The sequence below is a fragment of the Ammodytes marinus genome (genome assembly GCF_949987685.1).
Source record: "Ammodytes marinus genome assembly, chromosome: 5".
Lineage (NCBI taxonomy): Eukaryota > Metazoa > Chordata > Actinopteri > Uranoscopiformes > Ammodytidae > Ammodytes > Ammodytes marinus.
This window is the reverse complement of record NC_137234.1, coordinates 27,029,916-27,056,572: the sequence shown is the minus strand read 5'-3', so window position 1 is coordinate 27,056,572 and position 26,657 is coordinate 27,029,916. Positions and strand designations below refer to the sequence as shown.

At 42.3% G+C, this 26,657-nt stretch overlaps 1 protein-coding gene across 3 annotated transcripts in view; it reads right to left on the bottom strand.

Annotated features, from left to right (window-relative positions):
• Positions 1 to 26,657, bottom strand: part of LOC307250850 (homeodomain-interacting protein kinase 3-like) — a 36,914-nt gene that overhangs the window by 8,991 nt on the left and 1,266 nt on the right. For all 3 annotated transcript variants that reach the window (XM_080028096.1, XM_080028095.1, XM_080028097.1), the window contains exons 2-11: positions 23,574 to 24,571; positions 23,091 to 23,282; positions 22,801 to 22,982; positions 12,633 to 12,756; positions 2,469 to 2,588; positions 1,755 to 1,841; positions 1,254 to 1,438; positions 900 to 1,065; positions 347 to 467; positions 70 to 164 (exon numbers count right to left, since the gene is read on the bottom strand). In XM_080028096.1, coding sequence (XP_079884222.1) covers positions 70 to 164; positions 347 to 467; positions 900 to 1,065; positions 1,254 to 1,438; positions 1,755 to 1,841; positions 2,469 to 2,588; positions 12,633 to 12,756; positions 22,801 to 22,982; positions 23,091 to 23,282; positions 23,574 to 24,569 — 2,268 coding nt within the window. In that variant the 5' untranslated portion in view covers positions 24,570 to 24,571. The remainder of the gene's footprint in view (positions 1 to 69; positions 165 to 346; positions 468 to 899; positions 1,066 to 1,253; positions 1,439 to 1,754; positions 1,842 to 2,468; positions 2,589 to 12,632; positions 12,757 to 22,800; positions 22,983 to 23,090; positions 23,283 to 23,573; positions 24,572 to 26,657) is intronic.

Sequence of the window (26,657 nt, the reverse complement as noted above, 5' to 3'; positions counted from 1 at the left end):
CAGACTGGGATACACAAGCTGCGAACCTAGCTAAAAATAAGAATCCATGTGTGGGTTTGTTCTTCTTACCTGAGCAATCACCCCAGGCCTCACTGGTAAGGGCTGTATTGGAGGCGCCTGGGTTACCATGGGAACAGAATACCCTCCTGGTTGGTTAAGGTTACCTTTTATGTAAAAAAAAATAAAAAAAACATCCTTCATTTCTGTACCTCAAAAAAAGCAATGGCAACTACTCAGTCTCCACTATAAAGTGCCTAACATTTTAAATGTAAATTATTTGTTTTAAAAATTAGTTGGATTATTAAAAATGTGTTGTGTTATCTTTGTATGTGTGTAGTCTACATACCTTGCATGGGAGGACAAAGGAGAAGGGCAGGTGGGAATGAGTCACTGCACCCAAACTGACCATTCCCTGTTGCTAGAGCTATCCCAGGGTGCAACACTGAGGGAGCCGACTGCGTCATGGTCTGCATTAGAAAAATAGTACAGGCAGGGGTGGCAGAGAAGGCAGAGATGAAGAAACAGGGATAATGTGACCAGTGGACAAGAGAATAGTGAGGATAAATGAAAAAAAATAAAATAAATAAAAGGTAGGAAGTCAAGAGATTGATGAAGAGGAAATAAAGTGTAAATAAAAAAAGTCATGGCAAGAAGATTAGAAACAATGATTGACAGTGTTACTTGTGATAAATAAACAAAGAGCAATATTGCAAGATGAGGTTTTGCACATTCTACCCCGAGGAGAGCAACAGTTGGTCAAAAGCACAGCCACTAGATGACATTGTAAGTGGTTTAAATTGATGATGCAAAGGAAATATAATTTGGAGGTAAAATAGACCCATGTCCATTATAAGGAATAAGAAGTTACTTGTAACACACACACACACACACACACTGACCTGGGGGTGGACTGTTATATTGCCGTAGCCCAGAGGGAGGCCATTGGAGGCGGTGGGGGCTACAGGATGTCTCGGGAAATGAATGGTGTTTTGATTCAGAGCATCGAAAATTGAGTTGGTGGGCCGACCGTGGCACATGTCCATGATTCGGAAAGACGACTGCACACTGGAAGGGAACAGAGGAGGTAGTTGTGAGGTAAGGAGGAACACTGTCTCAAGGTTCATACTACATTCAACAATAATGCACTGATGCCAACACTTTCAACATTGCTAGTTGACTGCAGAAAAGATAAGAACTGAACAATAATGCAAGCCAACACATTTTGGGTGAATGGCAGTTTTAGGGGGCCTTACTGGTTACTGTGCGGGTAGTCCAGTAGATGAGTCATAGTGAGGAAGGGGTGACTGAGGACATTCGAGGGGACGGTCCGGTTCTCAGCATCGATCAGTAGCATGCTCTTCAGCAGGGACACAAACTCTCTCCTGTCGGCTTTCTCTGCCTGCATGTCACTGTTGTCAGGACTCAGCACCAAGTTCACCTGATAGATGGAAATACAGATTTTATTGTTCGAAATAAAGACGAAATGAAATGAATGATATGAAATTTCACAATGAATTAAGAAAGAACACGAGTACTTCAACTGATTAGCCGATGTGTTTTTACAGAATTGGAAACAAGGCTCAAAGTGTTTTGAAATGTGATGTGTTTAGTTAAATGTGCTTAAAAAAGGGATCACATGGCTGTGAAACCTCACATTACACTGTCTCATCACTCTCGCATGCCTCTTATTATAGATTGGTTCAGCGTGGTTTTAAGAGTTTGACAAGGTGTCATCTGGTGTGCTTGGTACTCACGTGTGCTATGTCATCCAGACAGCTGAAGATGTACTTTCTGGCCTCTTTGGATTTAAGGCTCGTCTCTTTCTCGTGCTCTTCTGTTGTCTGAAAGGAGGAACAGAAATATAATTGTAGATATTTTTTATTACTAAATGGTTTTAGCATTACTGTGTGCTCCGAGCGACAACAACATTGAAGCAATAAAAAGCTTAAGTAAACACAGTCAGTGGGAGCCGAACAAAGGCTTTCCCTGTTAATCTTTGTGGTCAAAGTGTTAGGCGGCTGGATTTTGTCAAGGGAACTACATGGACCCAAAAAATATTAAGACTCGCATTCATTTTTAACTACTTGGAGTTCGCTCAGCAGGTAATCTAAACACCGTGTCACATTTCCTAGAGCTTTCCTCAGGGTGTGCCGGCCTCTTCCTGTTTTTAAAAGCCTATGCAGCCGTTTCTCAATGGGAATGTACCGATGCTCACTTCCTTTTGCTCCTGGTTGCAAGGACGTTCTCATACATTTACAATGAATGTCAAAACAATGATCTCCTGCTTTTATCGGTTGAAGACTCACTTTTCCAGTTAGGCTCTGTGTGAATGGACCTCAAACCAACACATCAATCAGTGATAAGTGGTTGACAGGAGGAGTGTTTTGTGTGTGCGTGGGTCTGTCACATTTTTGTGTACAACATGCATGTTAAATGTGTGTGTATTTGTGTGATTAGTGCATAGTTACTTTTAGTCTCCAGCAGGCGTAGGGATTGTTGGGTTCTTTGGAGAAGAAGCGAGAGGTCTTGGTCCCCTTGTTGAGCAGCTGCTCTGCGGGCAGGCCCTGAGTCTGGGAGATGTACCGGATCTGAGCAGAGAGAACGCAAAAAAGGGATAAAGTAACAGGAGAAGTCAAAAAGAAGTTCCACAGACAAATGACAGAGAAAGAAGTCATTCGATAATGTGGAAAAGGAGAAATGCCAGAAGGAGAGGTGGGGGAGAGAAAAGACAGACAACGGCTTACGACACCAAAGCTGAAAAAAAATAATGAAATGACATTCATTTGATTGTTACCGAAAGTACACCCTTTAGCTGACGCACTCCAGCCATATGCAATTTTGACTTTACCATCAGCAGCTTATTAGTGTGCAGGTACAGACAGTTAGGAGGGAAGGAAAAAGGCGGAAGAAAAACTACCCAGGCCAGAAGTGATTAACATATACGGGCTGATATTCAAAAGACCAATAGTGTAATGGTGGTTAAAACACAAATCAGCACATACAGCACAAGAGCTGACAATCAAAAACGACATGTGAAAATCTCAGCAGCACATCCTCTGTTGCTCTGCCACATAGATCGAGAGCTTTGCATGCCAAACTACTAAGTGACAGACACAGGAGGGTGAGTCATGGGTCACTGACATGGCATGATACTTCAAACTGTTTTCATAAAGAACCAGTTTAACTTAAAATACCCTTTAAACCCTGCATTACTTAAAAAGTCTTTACTTTTAGACGAGCCCTTGCTTAACCCATTGATGACTATGGCAATCTAGGATGCATGTCCTTAATGCCTGAGGGTTTTCTGAAAAAAATTGTATGAATTGTAAAGTCTACCAAAACCTTAATATCTAAGCCTGTGTAGCACATAGAAACATGAAATAAATATTAATATTAATTAATATATAATATTTAAAAAGGTAAGGTTCACAGGTTTTATTTAAACATGCTCCCTTAGCGCTTACTAACCAACACATTTTTCTAAAAATCGTCAAAATTAGATGGAGAAAAAAAAGAATAAATAATATAAAATATTTAAAAATAATGTGCTAAATGAGGTTATAATCCTGCTTCCTTTTAGCATGGATAGTAGTGACTGAGTGTGCAGTGGAGGGATAAAGATAGACAGATATAAGAAGGAGAAGATAGCTTTATTTTATTATTTAGTTCAGTTATCACTGGCACCATAAATCCAACTTCCCAGTACAACTGGAACGCAGATTGACTCCTGCTGTCAGGAGCCGATCAGCTGGTCCAAACGGCTGTATACCACGGAGATGAAAATGAAACTGAAACTTAACTATCGCCTGGCTGGGCCGAATTTGAGTTGGAGCAGCAAAATATAGCCTAAATTCATAAATATTGTTAATAAATAGATGCAATGTGTTGTGTGATTTTCATCAGTAGCCTATAGTAGACCTTGATTCTGCGCTCCGAACGCCACTAACTGTTCTGTAATACACTATCGCCGACACAGCTGGCGTATTTTTTTTTATTATTTTTTTTGATTGGCGTGATTTTCAGCAAACCACACATTTTTTGGGTGGTCACGTGGTCTTAAAAAAATCAACAAAACCCACCTCATGTGTATTTGAACCAATGACGGTGCATTCTATGTTGCACACGCCATGAAAATTAGATAAAGTAACAATGCTGCGAGACGCAGCATCAGGCAGGAGATACAATGTGGCATCGCGCGGCAGCCGTCATCAATGGGTTAAGTATCCTCAAAGCCTCGAGTCTTCAATTTATTTAATTCACTTTAAGAGACAGACACACAGAAAGGTCTCAGTGCCTGATGTGAATCCTATGACCAGAGCCTGTGTCTAACCAGTGGAAACATTATGTTAATGCAATAACGTAGTAGTTACTCTAAAGAGAAAGGATGCTATATAACTGTGTGTCTCCAAGACATGTCCTTTCTCACTCGTTAGTGTTTGGATGGGAAACCCAGTAATATGGCCTTAAATCTGCAGACAGACAGTAAAATCTAGTGCAGAAAGAGAGTGTGTTGTAGGCAACTAAAACATCTGATACAAGTGAGTTATGCAAATTGATTTCCCATTTTCACTTGTGGTTCCAAACATGGCACATATATTAAATTACATGAGCTTAGTGTGACTAAATTGGATTATTTCACTGACCATAAAATAAGAAATGGCCTACTGATTTGATCATCCATTTATTTTGCTATGTTTTTTTTTGTTCAGTTCCAAAAAGATGGAAGTCCTTAAAACAGTTTGAGTTCAAGCTTAAAAAAGATATTCTGGTATACTCCTTTGAAATTAACCATCTGCGAATGCCCCAAATATGCGCCTGACTTTTCCCAAGAATTCATTCAACTCCCAAAATGCCGTGATACTTCAGAAATCCCATGACCAGTGGATACCCTACAGAGATGCCTTTTACAGCCTGTGTGTGTGTATGTGTGTATGTGTGTGCACATAGACACGGCCCGGAACAAACACACTGACAGGCCAGAGGGCACTGGACTGAGAACATGCTGATAGTGCACTGAAGGCTAACCAGAGTGTGGGAATGTGTGTGTGTGCGTGCGTGTGTGTGTGTGTGTACACATGTCTACCATCAGGCTTATGTTTATAAATACATTTTGCTGTGTATAGTGGAACCACAGTGAGCCTTGGCATAGCACAGCATACTTTTGGGGGCTCAATGTGCACGCATTAGTGTGTGAGTGTGTGTCCTGGCATGGCCAGTGGTACAGCAGAGCCGCCATTGCACAGCAAAGCTCAGTCAGTCTCCATCTCTGACTGATAATTGTCCAAACTAATCGCTGTTGCTGGAGCCAGAGGGGACGCCTCGCAAAAAACAATACAAAAACAAAAAACACATGCACTTGCATTCAACTGGGTCTGACCAAACAAGCCATTAATACTTTAAAAAAAAAATGTAATGAACAAGAATGCTTGGTACTGGCTTGTAGTACAGCGGATAAGCATAACAATTGTGCACTTTTTGAGAAAAGCATGAAATTTCTAACATAGTTAGTACATGCCATAAGGTGTATTTTAAGATGTGGAGGGAAGTCAGATTTTGCCCGTGACGGCCGTGAGATGCCAAATCCAAGATGGCCGACATTCCGCTGGGTATAATGTTTAAACTCTCATAATTTTGGAACCATACAATGTAATAAAACATATATGATGTCATTTCCAACTAAAGTGGACATGCCCAATCATTTGGTGACACTTTTGAGATCACCAGTGTTTGAGGAAACATATTTAGGTCAAGGTCAAGGTAAGAATTTACCAAATTTTGTCCGTAAATGCAAACTTTTGCCAGGTGGTGGCGCTACAGCAAATCTCTTAGGGTTACCAAAATCAACGTGGTTGGTCTTGTACATGTCATGAAGCTTCACAGAAAATGTGACATGATTCCCATTAAAACTGTTTGAGTTATCAAGGTCACAAGGACAGCCCACGTTATCGATGATCTGCCTCTCAGTTGTTGTCATAGTAACAAACCCTGACACCCAAGCAGCCAACTGCTGTCAACCGCCGGCATCAGAAAACTCAACTGTTCAAGTCCTCCTCTTGTGGTAAGTTATACAAAAAAAATGTATTTAAGTCATAGTTTGGTTTCAAAATATATATTTAACACATTCATACCGTTTAATTGAAGTAAAAAATATTCAAAAATGTAATACAGTGTATGAGATTTACAAGTTAAGGGTTAACTGACATAGTAAGCTAGTTAGCCAGCTAGTGAACTAAACCTGTCATGGAGGTCTAAAAATGATATTGCTAAATCATGAGTTTTTCCTGATTAAATTGTATGATACATTATTGTAAAGATCTTGTCTTCAACATAAGGTGTCACTTCTTCTTTTAAGTATGCTCTCCCCTGCCTCCTATGACAAATGTTTAATGGCAGTTGTTTTTTGTTTTCAGTGCTGATATCGCAACAATGAAGCGTCACATCCTAATGGACTCTACCCAACCCTCTTTAACCAAGCACTCAAAGGCAACCCCCAGCACCAACTGGGACATCTGTGTCCTCTGCCAAATAGAAACTGATGAACATTTACAATGTCCTCTCAGATCGACAAAACAGCTCAATAACTGTGGCTATGCATCCCTGGCAGACGATCTTCTCCGGTTCCACACTCTTCAGCACATGCCCATGGACCTCAATCTGAATAGATTAAATGACGGCGATGGCATAGAATCAACTCTAAAGACACACAGGGCTGAGTGGCACAAGAAATGTCGACTAAAACTAAATAAGAAGGCGTTTGAAGAGCAAAGTCGACGAGAATTTACAACACAAAAACAAGAAAGTACCTTGATTGTGCATACAAGATCTGCTCACAGCCAACCACAGTCCATTGAGCCTACTTGTTTCTTCTGTAATGAGCCTGCTGGCTCTCCAGACCTACATAATGCATCAACTTACAACATTGACACAAATGTGCGTAAGTGTGCCCTTGAACTTAATGACACTGCTCTGTTGGCCAAGCTTGCAGCAGGAGACATGATTGCTATTGAGGCCAAGTATCATCAACACTGCTTACGTTCACTGTACAACAGAGCTAGACAGGCTTCAACCAAAACAAATGATGAAGAGGATTCCTGCCTACATGGCATAGCCTTTGCTGAATTAGTGGCATTTTTGGAAGACATGAGTAGTGATGAAGATAGTGCTCCTGTGTTTAAAATGAAAGACATTATTGAGCTTTACACGGCCAGGCTGAAGCAGCTTGGTGTTACTGTAGAAGCAAGGATTCACACTACCAGACTGAAAAAACGTCTGCTTTCTGCACTTCCTGATCTGAGAGCACATTCACATGGAAGAGACATACTTCTTAGTTTTGAGAAAGACATTGGACCAGCACTCTTGATGGCCTCTCATCATGACAGCGATGCTATGCACCTAATGCGGGCAGCACAGGTTGTGCGCAAGGAGATCTTTGACTCAAAATTCTGCTTTGATGGGACATTCCAGTCTAACTGCCAGCAGGAGGCTGTGCCAGCATCCCTTTTGGCTCTAGTCAACATGATACTTGGTGGGGCAAACATCAAGCATCAGACTCAGCTGGTCCATACAACCACCACACAACCTGCCTTAGCAATCTCACAATTAATGGTGTTTAACAGTGTGAAGAATGCACGGCATGTGGATTCACCAAGCTCAGTACGTCACTGCCGCAGCCAAGAAACTCCCCTCCCACTCTATCTGTCCCTTAAGATACATGCAGTTACAAGAAGCAGAGGGCTCATTGACACACTGTTCAATCTGGGATTGTGTGTTTCCTATGACAGGCTGTTGCAAGTCTCATCAGACATTGCAAATGGTGTATGCCAGCGCTTTAAGTTGGAAGATGTAGTGTGCCCACCCAAGTTGCGTAATGGACTTTTCACAACAGCAGCAGTGGACAACATTGATCACAATCCAAGTTCTGCAACAGCCAAAGATTCTTTCCATGGCACTGGAATCTCACTAATGCAGCATCCATCACACACAAATGGAGGAACTGACCGTGGTGTATTAGTGATTCATCAGGGTGGCTCTTCCACAAAGTCAGTGACACCTCTGCCATCAGCCTACACATTTGTGCCACCAGCTGCCTTCAAGACAAAAGACTTCAATGCCCCTAATGTACAAGGTCCTGTGAGACCTTCTGACCTCCTGGTTACTGCAGCTGCTAAAGAAGATGACTATGCATGGCTCAACAAAGTCAAAACAGCTGTTGAAAACTCTACCATGGATGGCATGATATCGTGGTCTGCTTATCACGCTGACACACACCAAGCAGTCAGTCCACCTGCAGCAATCAACTCACTACTTCCTCTGTTTCTTGATAACGCACACTCAGTGGCAATGGTGCGTCACTCAATGGACATTGTAAGAGCGGCAGTTCAGAATGTGAACCCTGGTCAGATTCCTGTCCTTGCTGCTGATCAACCTCTGTATGCACTTGCTAAGGAAATTCAGTGGACCTGGCCAGCCACTCACGGAGAGGATCACTTTGTGATCATGTTTGGTGGTCTACACATTGAGATGGCCACTTTGAAGTTGCTGGGAGACTGGCTAGAAGACAGTGGCTGGACAAATGCATTGGTACAGGCTGGTATTGCAAGTTCGGGAACATCAAAGTCCTTTATAAATGTCAGCCATGTCACCAAGACCCGCCATGCACACCAGGTCACAGCTGCAAGCCTGTATACACTTTTACAACAAGCCTACATCAAAGAATGCACATCTGATGATATTGATGAAATACAATCTGATAGTCTGCCTTTTGAGGAGTGGTGCATACAGCGAGCAAAGACCACTGTTCACTTTGACTACTGGCTTAAGACCCTGTCGTTGGAGCTTCTCATGCTGCGTTACATCAGATCACTTCGAGAAGGTAACTTCCAGCTGTATGTGGAGTCCCTTACACAGATCATGCCCTGGATGTTCTCCCTCGATCACACACACTACTCTAGATGGCTTTCTGTACACATCCGTGACATGATAACTCTTGCCAAAAAACATCCTGATGTCCTAGCAGAATTCACATCTGGAAATTTCGTAGTGCACAAAACCTGCAACCAATTCTCTGGCATGGCACTTGACCAGTGTCACGAGCAGAACAATGCAAAGGTGAAAGGTTCTGGTGGGGCTATTGGACTGACTGGCAATCCAGGAGCACTCCGACGCTGGATGGTAGCCGGGCCAGAAATCGCCAGGATCACATCAGAATTTGAGCAGCAAACAGTAAAGCAGCAACATGGTGCTAGTGGCACTGGACACCATCACCATGATCATACACCCGGAGTACAAGCTGCCTTCTTGAAGGAAGTTAAGGCACTCGTGAATGTGCTGGAAGAGATGGGGAATCCATTCTTAGAACAGAGCCAAGACCTACTAGTCATTGACACAAGGGACATCATGGACCCCCAAGTAGCTGAAACTGTGAGAAGGATTGAGACCCTTGGTGAGGAGCAGTACACAAAGTTTGTGACAGATAGGCTAGAACAGCGTACAACACTGGTCACACAAACAATTCCGAAGAACAAACTGCCACTGTTTAGTAGGCCACCAGTCAAAATGATGTCAAAACAGAAGGCACAACTTGCAGCTCTAAAAAGTGATTGTGGTCTTTTTTCTCGGCTGTACATCTCCTGCCAAACACGAGATGGAGATATTGAAAATTTCTTCTCCCATGAAAACCAGGCAGCCCCACCAGCTCTGTCAACTGGAGGAAAACTCCGCATTGGGGTTAAAGCCGATTTACTTTGCTGCCTGGAATCAGACCTGCTTCAAAATAAATGTGTGCCTGTGGCAGATGCAACAATTTTCGATGGTGCAGTTGTGGTTCAAATGTTAAATCCTGGAACATCAAGGACATTTAAAGAATATGGAGAAAGAATATTTGCACCATACATCTCTGCTCATCTGGTAAAAAGCAGTCGCATCGACCTCGTCTGGGATGTATACCTACCTGCCAGCCTGAAAGCCTCAACCAGACAGAAGAGGGGAAAGGGCACAAGGAAAAGGGTGGCTCCTTCTACTGTCATGCCAAAGAACTGGAGGGACTTCCTTCAATGTGATGAGAACAAAAGTGAATTGTTCACATTCCTCACACATGAAGTGATCAACCTTCCTCTAGCAGAAGGCAAGGAACTATATGTGACAGACGGAAGTGGAGTCCTCTGCTCTCCTGCTGAGTCAGACTCTGCCTCCTTAGCCCCATGTTCACAAGAGGAGGCCGACACTCGCCTACTTCTGCATGTGGCAGATGCTGTTCAAAAGGGGTGTAAGAAGGTGACCATACGCACAGTAGATACTGACGTTGTGGTACTGGCTGTGGCTTCATTCAGAAAGATAGCTCCTGATGAGCTGTGGGTGGCCTTCGGGGTTGGATCAAGCTTTCGCTACATAGCCGTTCATGAAATTGTCAACACAATGAATCCAACCCAGTGTCTGACTCTTCCAGTATTCCACGCTTTCACCGGATGTGACACTGTATCCGCTTTTGCAGGTAGAGGGAAGAAAACGGCCTGGGAAACATGGAAATCTTTCCCCGAGGTGAATGATGCTTTCACCGAATTACTCAGTATGCAAAATGAGGCTAGTCAAAAATCAATGAAACACCTTGAACGATTTGTAGTGCTGATGTACGACCGAACTAGCGAGTGCATGGATGTCAATGATGCTAGGAAAAGGCTCTTCACACAAAAGTCTAGAAATCTAGAGAACATTCCTCCAACACAGGCAGCACTAAAGCAGCACATTAAACGCGCATGCTACCAGGCTAACTGTTGGAACCAGGCATTGGTCCTGAATCCAGAGATGCCAGACCCATCTGACTGGGGCTGGACAAAGGAAACCACTGGATGGCAGCCGCTTTGGACCACCCTTCCTGAAGCATCAAAGTCATGCCATGAATTAATCTGCTGTCGGTGTGAGAAAGGATGCACTGGACGATGCAAGTGTGCCAAAGCTGGACTCAAGTGCACTGCACTGTGCTACTGTTCTGGAGACTGTTAGCTGTCCTGTTAGCTGTCCTGCTAAACAGTAGCTTAGTATAAGTAGAAGTGGTGAATCAGCAGAGCTTAATTTAGCTGTTCACTGTTTTGTAAAGTAAATACTTTTATACGTACATCTCTGTTTGCTTCTTAATTTGTGGAAATAACTTATTTTAGGTTGTGTCCTCCAACCCCAAGATTAGGGCATAACAGTAAGATTTTTTTCTTCAATAATTTTTATGAAGTATTAGACCATGGTTGTTCACTTATCATTATCATTTCTTAAAAGGGCAAGAAAATGATTTCCCTATTTATCAACCAGTGTAGCAATTTAAATTAAAGGTTCCAAACTGAAAGGCAGATCATCGATAACGTGGGCTGTCCTTGTGACCTTGATAACTCAAACAGTTTTAATGGGAATCATGTCATATTTTCTGTGAAGCTTCATGACATGTACAAGACCAACCACGTTGATTTTGGTAACCCTAAGAGATTTGCTGTAGCGCCACCACCTGGCAAAAGTTTGCATTTACGGACAAAATTTGGTAAATTCTTACCTTGACCTTGACCTAAATATGTTTCCTCAAACACTGGTGATCTCAAAAGTGTCACCAAATGATTGGGCATGTCCACTTTAGTTGGAAATGACATCATATATGTTTTATTACATTGTATGGTTCCAAAATTATGAGAGTTTAAACATTATACCCAGCGGAATGTCGGCCATCTTGGATTTGGCATCTCACGGCCGTCACGGGCAAAATCTGACTTCCCTCCACATCTTAAAATACACCTTATGGCATGTACTAACTATGTTAGAAATTTCATGCTTTTCTCAAAAAGTGCACAATTGTTATTAAAATGTGAGCTTATCCGCTGTACTATTGTATTATGTATTAAAGAAATACAGTCAAGAAGGCCAAATAAGTGGAGAGCTTTGGGGAACCTTTTTTTCCAAACACAATAAATGCCAAGACAATCAAACGGCAAGGTGTCCAAGTTGACACATTTATAAACGAATACGCTGAAGACATGGTGGGCTTATCTCTGGTCTTCACTGAACTGCCTATAGACAAACACAGGGTAATCCTGTGCCGGTCTGTGAATGTGGTGTGAGCCTTTTCCCATGCTCCCTCTCCCTCGCCGGGGGAACACCATTTAAAGTCCCAGTTGTGTAGTTTAGGCCGCACAACCCAGTGGGAAGATAATCAAACATTGCCAAGAACCATTTCCTGATTTACTCGGCTCAGATTAGTATTAGGTGGATTTCACGCTGAAGCTGTTGGATTTCAGACCAACAGCGCGCGCGAGCGAGCGAGAGAGAGAGAGAGAGAGAGAGAGAGAGAGAGAGAGCGAGAGAGAGAGAGATCAGGGAGCAACAAAAACAAATACTATGCCTCTGTGAAGCAGAAACCTTAGAATTATAAACATGAAATATAAATATCCTGGAATTTTCTGAACATTTGAATGTATTCCTATTTATTTTGACTTCTTAACTTACTCTCCTTCAGCTGGAGCAAAAGGACATATCTCGAGGGTCTCTCCTTCCCTTCCTAGAAATGTGTGTGATACAGTAGCTTGAAGTGTGCGTGTGTGTGTGTGTGTGTGCCCGTGTGTGTGTGTGTGTGTGTGTGTGCGTGTGCAAGGAAATGTTACCTGGTCGTACTCCAGTGCTCCGGGGTACAGGGGCCAGCCCAAGAACAGCTCAGCTATCACACAGCCCAGTGACCACATGTCTATGGCCTCGCAAAATGGCAAGCCCAAAATAATCTCTGGCGCCCTACCGAGAGAAAAGAAGCAGAAAAGGTTACGTTAGGGTCTGAGTCAACATGTTAAAGAAAGAAACACAACCAGTAGGACAATGTGTCACAAGAGTTGCAGGGTCTCTGCAGCTTCTGTTGAATTGATTGATCTCACTAAAATGTTTGCGGTGAACCAAAAAGATAGCTTTGTGGATAGTGCAAATCCTGCCATATGAAATCAATACTAGAGGGCAATTCTGGATATGAAATGACTGCTACGACTCCACAGAGCGTTTCCTGCAGAGAGAGAAACAACCCAATAGGGGTGTGAACGTTTACAAAAATGTCTAAACTGTCACACGACTAGGGATGGGGCCAATCCGATCCAGTATCGGGTCCGATATGGCCGAAATCTGCGTATCGGATATCGACAGCTCCGATATAAAATATATATATATATTTTTTTTTTTACTATGAAAGAGCGAACGAGTCGCGCGAGCATGCGCCGATGTTCGGTGGAGGGAAAGAGGACACCACTTTCTAATTTGACATACAGTATATCAGTTTGTTAGCCAGTGAGCTAACCAAAGCTAATCCAAGTCAAGGAAGTGGAGAGGCTTCTGCACTGTGACAAATTCTACTATGTAAAATAGCAGCCGCAGCGGTCGGACGGCGGTTAAAACTTGTCGCGCATTTTCACACTTTCGGTTTGGCCGCTCCTATATTTATTCCTCCCGTGTTGCGAGCCAGTGAGCGAACAGCGCTGGCCGCGGCAGCTATGTGACTATATGGTGTCATTGTAGCAGTGGGACACAGAGTAGCCTTTAGAGGTCCGTCAGTGTACACTGCTATTTTGGAACAGCCACCGCTCACGCTGCTGAAAGCAGCGGTCGGACGGCGGTTAAAACTTGTCACGCATTTTCACACTTTCTGTGTGGCTGCTCCAATATATTCCCCCCTGCTGTGAGCGTATAACGCCGGTAAATGCACGAAGACGGCTCGGGGCGAGTTGACAGAGAAAGTGAGCGAACAGCACTGGCTGCCGCAGCTAAGTGAATGGTGTCATCGTAGCAGCGAGACAGTGTAGCCCACTGATTAATTTAATGACGAGGAAAAGCACTACACAACAGAGTGCTGCACTGAAATTTTTCGCTTAACCCATTGATGACTATTGCAATCTAGGATGCATGTCCTTAATGCCTGAGGGTTTTCTGAAAAAAATAGTAGGAATTCTCAAGTCTACCAAAACCTTAATATCTAAGCCTGTGTAGCACATAGAAACATGAAATAAAATACATTTAAAAGTTAAGGTTCACAGGTTTTATTTAAACATGCTCCCTTAGCGCTTACTAACCAAAACACATTTTTCTAAAAATCGTCAAAATTAGATGGGGGAGAAAAAAAAAAAAAAAATAATATAAAATATTTAAAAATAATGTGCTAAATGAGGTTATAATCCTGCTTCCTTTTAGCATGGATAGTAGTGACTGAGTGTGTAGTGGAGGGATAAAGATAGACAGATATAGGAAGGAGGAGATAGCTTTATTTTATTATTTAGTTCAGTTATCACTGGCACCATAAATCCAACTTCCCAGTACAACTGGAACGCAGACTGACTCCGGCTGTCGGGAGCCGATCAGCTGGTCCAAACGGCTGTATACCACGGAGATGAAAACGAAACTGAAACTTAACTATCGCCTGGCTGGGCTGAATTTGAGTTGGAGCAGCAAAATATAGTCTAAATTCATAAATATTGTTAATAAATAGATGCAATGTGTTGTGTGATTTTCGTCAGTTAGTCTATAGTAGACCTTCATTCTACGCACAAAACACCACTAACTGTTCTGTAATACATTATCGCGGACACAGCCGGCGTATTTTTTAATTTTTTTTTTTTGGACGTGATTTTCGGCAAACCACAAAACTTTTGTCACGTGGTCTTAAAAAAATCAACAAAACCCACCTCGTGTCTTTGAACCAATGACGGTGCATTTTATGCTGCGCACGCCATGAAAATTAGATAAAGTAACAATGCTGCGTTACGCAGCATCAGGCAGAAGATACAATGTGGCATCGCGCAGCAGACGTCATCAATGGGTTAAGACAAGACTCTCTTCACTCTTGCCGACGTGATCACACAAGGCTCTCCTCTTTCCTTACCGCACCAGGAAATGGGCGTGTAATTAGACAGGAAATGCAAAAACTGCAATCTGACTGGCTGTTGAGTTTATTTCTGCTTTGTGATTGGCTGTTAGGTAAATCCATATCATTTATGTTTTTTTTTTTTTATATATCGAGGATTTATGTCAAACGCATATTGACGTAATCGACGGGAGTTTTATCGCGATTACTAATCGTAATCGAATTATTGCCCAGCCCTACCCCGTGTCTGCAGCGCTGGCTGACGCACACACACACACACACACACACACACACACACACACACACACACAAGCTTTTATCGTCCCAAAATAGTTGTCTGTAGAACAGTGAAACAATTTCAAAACTTTATAAAAAAAATAAAAGAAAGGTTTAAAACCTTTAAAATAAGGTTTTTGTTTATCATTATTTTCCTAAACGGTTCTGATTTGACTAACCAGTTACACGTGTGCATGTGCACACCCCTACAACCAACAATCAGCAGCAATAACAAAACACATTTCACAAGCACAAATGTGTCACTGTCAAGTGTTAAAGGTCACATATTATGCTAAATGCACTTTTTAAATGTGTTCCAACATATCCATGGGTCCACGGTGTGCCTAGAAACTGCCAAAATATAAAAAAAAAACAACAATCTCTCCTTTTCTCACTCTCCCCCGTTCTGAAACCCCCACCCCCCAATATACTCCGTTCAGAATTCTCGCGGTTTATGACGTCATAAACTGCACAGCCACATCCCCATATTTTCTTTATATGTCCATGCTTCCCCCCCACATTAGCAGTAGTCTATGATAACCCCACCCCCCCATTTCTTATTGGTCCACGGCCCCGAGATCCTCTGGAAAATTTTCCGAGCGACAGCCATGTTGCTTTCCCCGCTAAGCGACAAGATGCCCATAGTACCCTACAGCCTGAATGTTACATACACCAACACAGAATGCTTTTGCTCATACTCGACTAATTTATCTTAACCACAGCAGTCTATGCCTCGTTTTTAATAACAACGGATAGGAAGCTACTTGTGGGTTTTTTCAAACAGTGAAACTGAAAGAAATGTTTTTATTGGTATTTTTGCCTTACTGGTGTATAGCTATTTAGCTTTGGGACAAGCATTCAGCTTTTGCTCATAAAAACATAATTCTATTACCCACACCAGTCTGGAAATGCCCCGTTTTTAACAGGACAAAGGATTGGAACTTAATAGTGTGGAAGTCAACTTAAGATATTTTTTTCACTGATTTGTGTGGTATTTTTAGCCGGTAGCTTCCGAGCTAGCTTCGAGACAAGCATTCAGCTTTTGCTCATAAAAACATAATTCTATTACCCACACCAGTCTGGAAATGCCTCGTTTTTAACAGGAGAAAGGATTGGAACCTAATAGTGTGGAAGTCAACTTTGAAGATATTTTTTTCAATGATTTTAGTGGTATTTTTAGTTTATTTTATCGTCTGAGTCATATTTTTAGCGTTAGCGCCCATGTAGCTTCGGTTGCTCATAACACGCTGTTTATATTCCCCACAGCAGTCTGAAAATGACTCGTTTTTAACATGACAAAGGATGGGAAGATATTCCTGTAGAAATCAAACTTTGAAGCTACTGTTTTCACTGGTTTTAATCATGTCAGGTCATGTCAAACTGTTCAAAGTATGGCTTAGCTCCGGCCGGGTAAACACTGTGTTCGCAGTCACGCAGTGTCTCTCTAGTATCGCGAGAGCACGGCAGAGACGGTGGGAGAGCCCCATGGACATATAAAGAAAGCCCGGCAGAGAGGTGGGAGGGGCCAGCCAGATCGCACAAATATAGGTCATCCTGAGACCAGAGGACAATCAGGGTATAGAGGCTTGCTACAATAAATGATCTGAACGGGTTTTTCAGCAAACATCTAAAAAAATAAGTATTAGGGACTACTTAGACCATATACAATTGACAGCTAAGTGCATACTATGTGAGCTTTAATACAACAGCCAAAGCATTTCTGCTAGCTGATTAGTGCTAGTCATCGTTGTTCACAATACAAACAAGAAGGGCTTACTGTGGAAAGTCGGACCCCTGAGTACATTGGTCTGGTTGATTGTAGTAAAGGCAAATGCTTGAAAACTGGAAGATAACATTTAACTTTGCACTTTACACAATTGAAATGGGCCTAGTAATCTTGGTGTATGAAAACAATGGGCTATTAGCCTGGACACAGCAGCTGAGCAACAGTGCCGCAAATAGCAACTACTGCTGTGACGACCACAGGGGTAATTACTGTTTCCAAGCAACAGCCGGACGCGAGACCATAATGTCACAGTAATACATGATAAATGGGGCCATCGCTTATCGTTCTTCGTGTGTCCGACTTTGACCATGTGTGTGTGTGTGTTTCTATGTGTGTATGTACACACAACTGCAGATGTCACGTCAATCATACTTGCAGTAGAGCCCATGCTTCCTGTCCTTCTTAGGCTGGAGGAGGAAATTATACTTTACCATTTCCTATTGCTCATTCAAGAAGCAGTTCACTTTTGCATTACCAAAAACAGGTTTGGGGTAAACGACAGACTAAACCAGTCACAGGAAAATCCATGGAAAGCAGGATCATGAATAACATGATCTACAGAGGGGTATTTGTACAGGGAAAAAGATGTAATAAAAAAAGGAAGAAGAATTGTTTTGGACACCAGTCTTAGGCAAGGACAAAAAATCAATATACATTCAAACAAATCAAAGAAAAGAAAAAAAACTACCGTTTACTGTTATTATTGTTAACAACTTCCACAAGTAAAAGACAACTGTCGTGCCACGCAGTTCTCACAATGACTTCCTGAGATCAGTGTTTTGAGCTCATGCTATCTCTATAGGCGCCATGCTTAGGTGCCAAGCATACCAATACTTTGAGTGTGAACTGAACACTGTGAACAATAACAACCTCAGAGTGTAGGGAGATGAGACTAACCCGTCCCCGACCCTATCTATACAGCTGACCTCAGAGTGTCTTCTACAAGTATAAAAAGCTGAAATATTGTCTGAGAGATAGACACATAAGACAGACAAAGTTCGCTTTACACACTTTGTCTCTCAAAAATAAACCTAAAAAGGGTGTGTGTTTGTGTGAGTGAGTGAGTTGTTGCTCCAGGCTATACTGCCACTGCCAGACTAATAAAAGCTGCAGCAATGGCCCCAGCTTTCCAGAGTGCTAGCAGCTCATCACAGAACATATGTAAAACACACCCACAGTTGTTTGGCGGTCAGACCAGGTTCTAGAACTAACTAGTCACACAGAGCAGCAGTTACAATAAGGACAGAAACACTGCAGACTGTGGGGCAGTGCAACACAACACTGGTGTGAACAGAGAACTAGGATAGTTATTGATAACATACCCAAAGTGTGTTAAACATGATTAGATGGGACATGTGAACCCAATGCTTTAACACCTAATAGACAACGTTGGTCTTGTGATGATCACTTATCGCATAACACATCCCACAGCATATTAGGCTTACTGTGTGGGACAGCAGATCAAGTTACATGAGAGTGAACTAGTATGTGCTGCAAGCAACCAGACTGGAAGCAAATATTGCAGAAAAATATAAAGGACACATACGCTAATTACGGTTCTTTATTAATATGGATACTCTTTACAACTAATGAACTCGTCTTAAGTATTATTTTGCCCTGGGAGCTCTTATGGTGTAGTGGTAAGAGTGCCACTGGTTTTTGACAACTATATACGGATATGGTCTAAATATTTCAGTTAAAAAGACAAAAAAAAGCCTGCGGGTAAGAACAAGGGGAAATCTAGACACATGGTTACACAAAGACACCACTTACTTTGAGTGTTCATGTATTATTCACAATGCTGTATAGAGCAGACCTTCAGCAGGTATGACGTCTGCCGTCATACATGGCTTACCTACTGACCATCAGTAGAAAGAAACCCAGACAGACATTACAATGCTGCTAAACTGCTATTTGTCTTTTCCACTCCCCAAACCAATAAAACAACCCTGGTTGTCAACCTCTTCTAGCCTTGTTTTGGTAACTGAAGAGTGAAGCTGACAAAACTCATCTCAACATATGTCTTTTAGAATAAGGCTACTTGTCACGGCCTACTTAGGAAATAGACTTTCCTGTTTCCCTTCAAAGGGATCTTTCCAAGGACACACTGAATATCCACATCAAATAGTTGAACCAATGTGTACAAAATGTTCTATTGCGCAGCAGCATCTAGGTATTATTGTAAAACAACACCTCTTTGACAATGGAATCATATACCTAGATAAAGAAAGCTGGACACAACCTTCCCAAATCTGTAAGCATGCGTACATGATAGCCGTGTTTCCTTCCATCTGATCCACTTAGCTAAATTATTCAAGTGGTCCAGTGCTCCATTTTCATTGGTGAGATGGTTTGACGTGACTAGACCGCACAGGACAGAACACAACAGTCAGCTCAGCAGGTCCTGCTGTGTCATGCCACCATGGCAACAACACATGAGAGCAGGACAAGAATTAAAAAGACTTCAATCTACAGGGGTATAATGAGAGTTCAGGTTTGTATTATCTTACCACTTCCATTTTAGCACAAAAATTATCCAGAATACTGTAGGTGAATAAAGACATACTGGATAAAACCGTAGCATAAGTCTCAATTCCGTTTGCCATGCTGTGCACTAAACAGGGTCCTTTCAGGGCCAATGACACATGGGCATAGGAAACTCAAAAGATATTACTTCATTAGAAATGAAGTGGAATGCATCTTTTAAGAATCTATAGAAGAAAATACATTCTATGACAGTACAAAACAGAGCTAACTTGAATAAGCACTCATGCGAGGACACTTCAACCTGCAAACAGGATGATCAACAGGTTTAAAACTCCACCCCACAATTACTGGACATGCTACCACCTGAGCCCAAGACACCCAGGTGAGTCACAAATTAAGCTTCGTATTAATCATGGCAATGATAATGACATACAGTATATGTCCCATCAATGCTTCGCTCAAAGGGTCCAATCTGTTCACATTTAAACTATGGGCATGTTTTATTCTACAAAGTGAAGGCCTATCCCTGAAACAAACTTTAACAGCATCAGAGAACATTCGCAACTTGGATTATAATGTTGTCTAGTATCTTTATGTGTATGGAAACAACTGCCAGTCCATTTGCGAGTGAAGAATGTACTAAGCTATTTAGTTTACGTTATGATCGCAGATTGTGACTTTAATTACAGTGTGTTAAAAAAAAAGACCTTCATGTTACTGCCCCTGTGTCTTTAAAAACTAAACTTTGCATTTAAGCCACACTGCTGGCAATGCTACTAGCTATGGGTCTGGAAAATCCAGGGAAAACCCCTAAACTGTATATATATATATATTCCCGCCATGGCGAAGCTAGAATTTCACTGTGGTAAGAATACAGTACAGCCATTATGCAACATGAGCAGTGGAGATGACGAGACACTGTGTCCTGCACGCCACTCTGCTGATAACCTGATGTACAAACAAGCAGTGATATGCAACACTCGCTGGGACTTCAATTACATAACCAGATATGAAAGCAGTACACAACAGTGTTCCCTATGTATAACATTAAGGTCCACCAACGTATACTACAAATGTGTATACTACTAGCTTCCTTTACGGCTAAACAAACTCCCACACAAACAAACAACGTGAAACTGAGGTTGAATGGCAGGAAGGCAGAGAGAAAAGACAACACACTGTTTCAATACAACATACCTTCTTATTTAGCAAAGGGCACAAAAGTAGATGCACTGGAAAGCAAATACTAATCCAAAGAATAGTTTGAAAGTCTTGCACACTGCTGTTGGCCACAGGGTCACACTTGACTACATTTCAGGTACATATAGCTTTTGGTCCCTGCAACTGAAGTCAGGAATCTTAGAACACTACATTTTACAACAGATTTTTCACATCTGAACTGAGTTTTTGTGAAGCCTGTTAGGGTACATTGTGTAACCTACATGAAGTATGCAGCCCTGGAAGCTGTAGAATAGACAGGGGCACACATATGAGCACACAGGAATGTCTGAATGTTTTTTACTGGATCTAAATGTGGCTTTTCACATACCACATTCTTCCTTGGCCTTTTTTGTCCTAACTGACCTCCCTAACATTTAGGACCAGCCCATCTTAACTGCACTATGATCCAAGCTGTTTTGATGGTTCTCAAAAGACAAAACACTACCAAGCACATGTGAACACAAACTCATACAGACTTTAGAAGTCACCTGCAAAACTCTCTTCTTCTTCCCTGAGAGGGGGGCCTAGAAAGTGGTTTGCTTTTGCAAAAATACAGAGGTTCCACCCAGGCTTATTACTAGCAATATGCTTAGTATGCCTAGTTTGCTTAAGCAAAGGACTACGTACTAGTGTGTCCCAATTTATAAACCACAAGTAGAATGACAGTTGAAATTACAGAAAGTGTGTTCCTTAAAAGGGATAGAATCCAGGCCTGTAAAAGAGTGGAATGGTGGGTGTGTGCGGTGCATTAGCCACAGACATACCCAGTATCTCAATAGTATTTGTCAGATTGCACAATGTTTGAAGTGTTTGGAATAGTTTACCTGGCCCAAACGCCTACTTGCTCAAACTTGCTAGTAAGAGCGAAAGAAATAACCAGCCAGTTGAGTGTTTGATGAAAAGGACATTCAAGTGAGACAAGCATGGACATTATTAAAACATGACATCTGCCACTCACTTCCACATACCAACATGTCCACAATTAGTCTACAACTATTCACTGTGCATTTCAAACCAGAAAACAAGTTCCCATGTTAAAACAGATGTTATGCTCTGTACCATCTGTAATCTGTTTTTGTTTTGTGTTTTTTAAACTACAGCAGGTCCGTAGTGTATTGTGAGGCATTATGTGAGCTTGCAGCTTAATAACTTTATACATTTTGCACAACAATGGTGTCTTCAAGATCAAAATACTGGCTGAGTTTCGTAAGCATGTTGTCCCTTTCACCCTAGATTACAAGACACGCCACATATTTCACGATGCTGTTCCTCAAACATCTAAGTTCCTCTGATTGTTACGCAAGAGCAGCAGAGTTACGGGTGTGACATACTAAACACAATTCAGACACACATGCACATGTATGCAGGCCTAAGGTCCAAAAGTACAGGCATGCAGGAAAGAACAAGGGACTAGGGCAAATAAAAAGGACAGTTAGAGAAAGGGGAGCAAGCTGTGCATGTTGTGCAGTTCAGAATGCGTGTGTGCAGGTCATTACAGAGCATAAGGAGACTAAAAAGTCTAGAACACATGAAGCCCGGGCAAGACTTTGCTAAACCCTGTGGGAAAACACACACATAAACAACCATTAGCCCTGGGACTAAGTCAACTGTGTTAGCATATCATGATGACAAATGTTGACATGATTTCACTTCATGACATATCTGAGCTTCCTTAAAATATACTACCCAGCGGATCTCATATCAGAACATATTGTACTGTTTGAAAGCGGCGGAATTTTCACAGAGGAGCTCAGCCTTGTCTCTCTTACGATTTGTTTTAGTTCCTCTCATAACAAAGCAGACTAAAAGTGAAAATGCAACACATTTGACTTTCCCCTTGTTGGAAGTTTCCTTTCTGTAAACGGTTTAATGCGACTTGTGGCTTCAGAACAACTTTTTGGGGGAAAAAAACTGTTCAAATATTCCACACTGTGCTTATTCATGGGAATTGGAAAAATAATTCCTCATAATTAACTTGCCATCTCTGTGTCAATTATATTTCCAACACAGAATCTTTAATAGATATGTCCAAATGACTCTGGCTTAGCCCAGTGCAGGGGGACTCCCTTGCAGTGCTTTCGAGGAGAGGAAAAATGCCTGTTCCTGGAAAAAGAGTTGGCGTCACAGTTAGTATTTGAGCTTTGGTGAATTCGACAGAATGAGTCCTCACCTGTAGTATCTGGACTGCAGATAAGTGGAGCACACAGCCTTGGAGATGTGGCTGGCTGAGCCAAAGTCAATGACCTTGACTCGGTACGGTTGCCTGGAAGGGTCAACCAACATGATGTTCTCTGGCTTCAGGTCGGCATGGATCAACCCCAGAGACTTCAGCTTCTTTAAGGCTGTTGCCACCTGCAGAGGTGTACATAACAAAGAGAAATGATGAGTAAGTTTGGCAGTCATGACTATGTGTGCTGATGTATCGGCGTGTATGGGTTATATCTGTGTATGGGACATTACCTGCAACAGAATAGGCCTGATGATTCTCAGTGGCAGTGGGCTGAACTTGTTTTGTTTGAGGAAGTCGTAGAGGTTTTGCTCCAGCATCTCAAACACCAAGCAGGTGTGACTGCGGTGCTGAAAGCACTCCAGAGCACGTACCACATTGTGCTCGTCTGCATTCTCGCTGCTCAACCGTGCCAGTATCTCCACCTGGGGGGTTCAGGAACAAGAAAGGTAGCAAAGGTTCAGTATTACGTGGTTTAAAAGAAAATGCTAGAAGAAAACATTTGCAAATAGATAGTTCTTTAGCATCTAAAAAGACCAAACACTGTCTTTCAGATGTGCTGATGTGATGCCCCATTTGCAGCCACAAGCAACTAGGTCACCATACCAGCACATTCACTTTCACTTAATTCCCAATTTCAACTAAAGCACTGATGACTTGTTCATTCCCCTCAACATTGTTCTTCTCTCACAAAACAATAACGCACAAATCCTCACCTCAATCTGTCCCTGACGTGCATAGGATGGGTGGTTCTTCAGTATTTTGACAGCCACCACTTCATTGGTTCCCCTCTTCCAGCACTTGACCACCTGACCAAAGGTGCCGCGACCGAGAAACTCCAAAACCTCATAGCTGTTCTTTAAGGAGCACAGAACCTCGTTCTGAACTAACTGATAGTCGCCATCTCCGGATCCAGTCCTGGTCACCGTTGCTCCTACCACCGTCTCGGTACTGCCCGCAGGCTTCATTTCAGTCCCATCCACTCCATTGATTCCACTGCCAGTCACCGCCGTGTCGGGCAGTGTCCCTCCTTCAACCCCTACCCTGACAGTGTCTGCATTGTTGCCCTTACTGGTTTGTAACATGGCCACAGGCGGAGGAGGTGAAGGTAGAGACGATACCTCCTCCACTATCTGCATGGTTCCCACGCAGTTCTTGTCCCGCGGATGTGCTCCACCTTCCCCTGTCTTCTGCTCACATCTCTGGGTGGCGCCGGTGTCTAGAAGGCTGACGTATCCCCCTCTCGCCTGCACTCTTCTGTTTGTGCCCTCTCCCTCCTCTGTTTTAATGCAGGCCCTCGTCAGTAGGCCGCAGTCTAAGCCTCCTGCTGCTGATGGAGTTCCACCACTGTCTCTGCGACGCCTCACTTCCTGTGGGCCTCTGCTTTGGCCAAGAGGCTCCGGGCTCCCAGCTGGACCTTCTCCCAGTCTCTCCTCTGTCTGTAATCCTGTGTGCGATGCCCACTCCTCCCTCTCCCTGGGCTGTGGTCCCCTGTGCAGTCTATCTGAGGACGGGATAATGTTGTTGGGATAAGCGATGCCGTAGTTGACTCCGATCACGTAGGTCTTGGGACGTTGCTGCAAGGCTCTGCTGGTGTTATTACTGCAGTGAGCGTCCTCTTTGTGTCTGCTGGTACCACTGCTGCTGGTTCCTAAGGCACTTGTTTGAGCTGAGTGCAGGTGTGATGGGTAGACCAAGACTTGTGAGGCCATACCTAAAGAATAGAGATACATCAAAACACAGGTCAGGTGTATGATTCAGTCAAAAGTAATGCAAAGTTGACTCAAGTAGTAGGTTTTAAGGTCCATGCAGAAGTCTATAAAAAGTTTAACCTGTTTAAAGCTTTAATGCAGAATTCTGAGTAATTACAAGAACAATGTTGGCGCATTTACATGAGTGAGGTAAGCCTTTGGTGAATCCTTCTGCTATACATTCAGTAGAATCAACAATTGAAATATATCTTGGGCGCTTCTTGGGATTTTTCTGAGCTCCTGCGACAGTGTCAGGGGGCAACAACAGTTTGTAAACGCTGCCATACTGAGAAATACAGATAAGAGTTTTTCTGGAGCTCATAATCTTGAACAACTTTGTGTCAACGGGTTTGCAGATGGCTTGAACGTAACTGAAATTAATTTTTAATTAAAAGTTAACGCAGTAACTTTAGCTTTAAAAAGGCACTAATATAAACAAACAATCGAAAAATAAACACAATTTTATGAGAGAGGAGTGAACTACTTAGGAGCACCTTTAAATCACCATCCTTTCTGAGAAATAGCAAACTAAAAATAAAGCAGTCATAAAAGCTGCCAACATGAATACACATCAAAGCCAACATGTCACCCTTACTGGAAAGGAGAACTGGCATACTGTAATGAGAGATTGGGGAAGCCCGTGCACGCCAAGTGGAACCACAAAAAAAGCTTACAGTATCACAGAGGGAAACAGACATCATGAAGCATTATGAGTGTTCTTTTACTCTGTGACATTTTACAAATATACCTACACACTGACATGACTGTACAATGATCTTATTGATTGATGAACTTTTCTATCTGGGGCACTACTTTTAAAAAACAGTTTTACATTATTACTTAATGTGACGACCACCTAATCAACATCCTCAACTTTGATCTGCTCCATAATCTTCATATCATATCTTACTTTTAAAAGTGACCCACCTCTGACATCTGAGTTTACACTGCAAACAACCCCCATGAGTAATGTTGACATGCCTGCCTATCCTACAAACAGTCAAATCATTGTCTGAAATGGAAAAGCCCTTGTTAAGGAATTAGTAGTGTCAATAACATTCAGGTGGTAAACATAGGGGGAGTGCAACTAAGCACAACATTTTAGTGCCCAGAAAATTAATTACCTCCCACTGTTGCTTTTGGAATATATCTGAAATTGTGATGTATGCAATACAGTATGTGTCATGAATGTTGCCCCACACAACCCACTAAACCACCTCGCTAACCCAGTCATTTCCATTGGTGGCAAATGATACTAAACCTAGATGCACTATGTCCTGTGTATCACACCCTAACAAATCTTTACATTTCATTTGACGTTTTTATTTTTTAAATGAACATTCCTCTCTGCAAAGCAAGTCATGTGAACGAGCAGAAGACAGACAGAGGCCCAGCCCGTCAGCAACACTTCCTCAATATTTCCAAGCAGAGAGACATAGATTGTGCCTTTCTGTCTGACTTGGTTCACACACTCAACACTCCGATTCCAGTTTTCAGGATATATATCACATATGCCACAAAATGGACACCAATGAAGCTGGTGGTAGTCTTAAATTGTGTTGTTATTGGGACAAGGAAGACCTGCTGAGAGAGCCAGTAGCCTTTCCTAGCCACTGAAGCTGTCACACACAGGCTCAGACAGGCAGAGGGGTGTGCCTCAACGTCAACATGACAATACAACACACTTCAACTTTGCTTCTCAGGACTTGTAAGGCTGGGGAGTAATGCCACATAATATACTGGTGACGGAGATTAACATCCACAGTTATGACAGAACTATTTTTTTTTAACCAATGAAAAACTAATATGGACATACCACTATTAACCTTGCTCTAGTTAGAATTATATTACTGGTACTTTAAGTGCAAAACTGAGCTGACTTCTTATGTACAAACCGGTGAATGTGTATGTACAAAAATACTCTGCTGGTCAGAACTTCCAGACAGCAAATAAGAGGTTACGATTAAAAATTCCTCCCTTAAAATAAGGGCAACGCTCTTTTATGTAAACTCCAAAAATGTTATTGCCAGTGATGTATATCTGATCAAA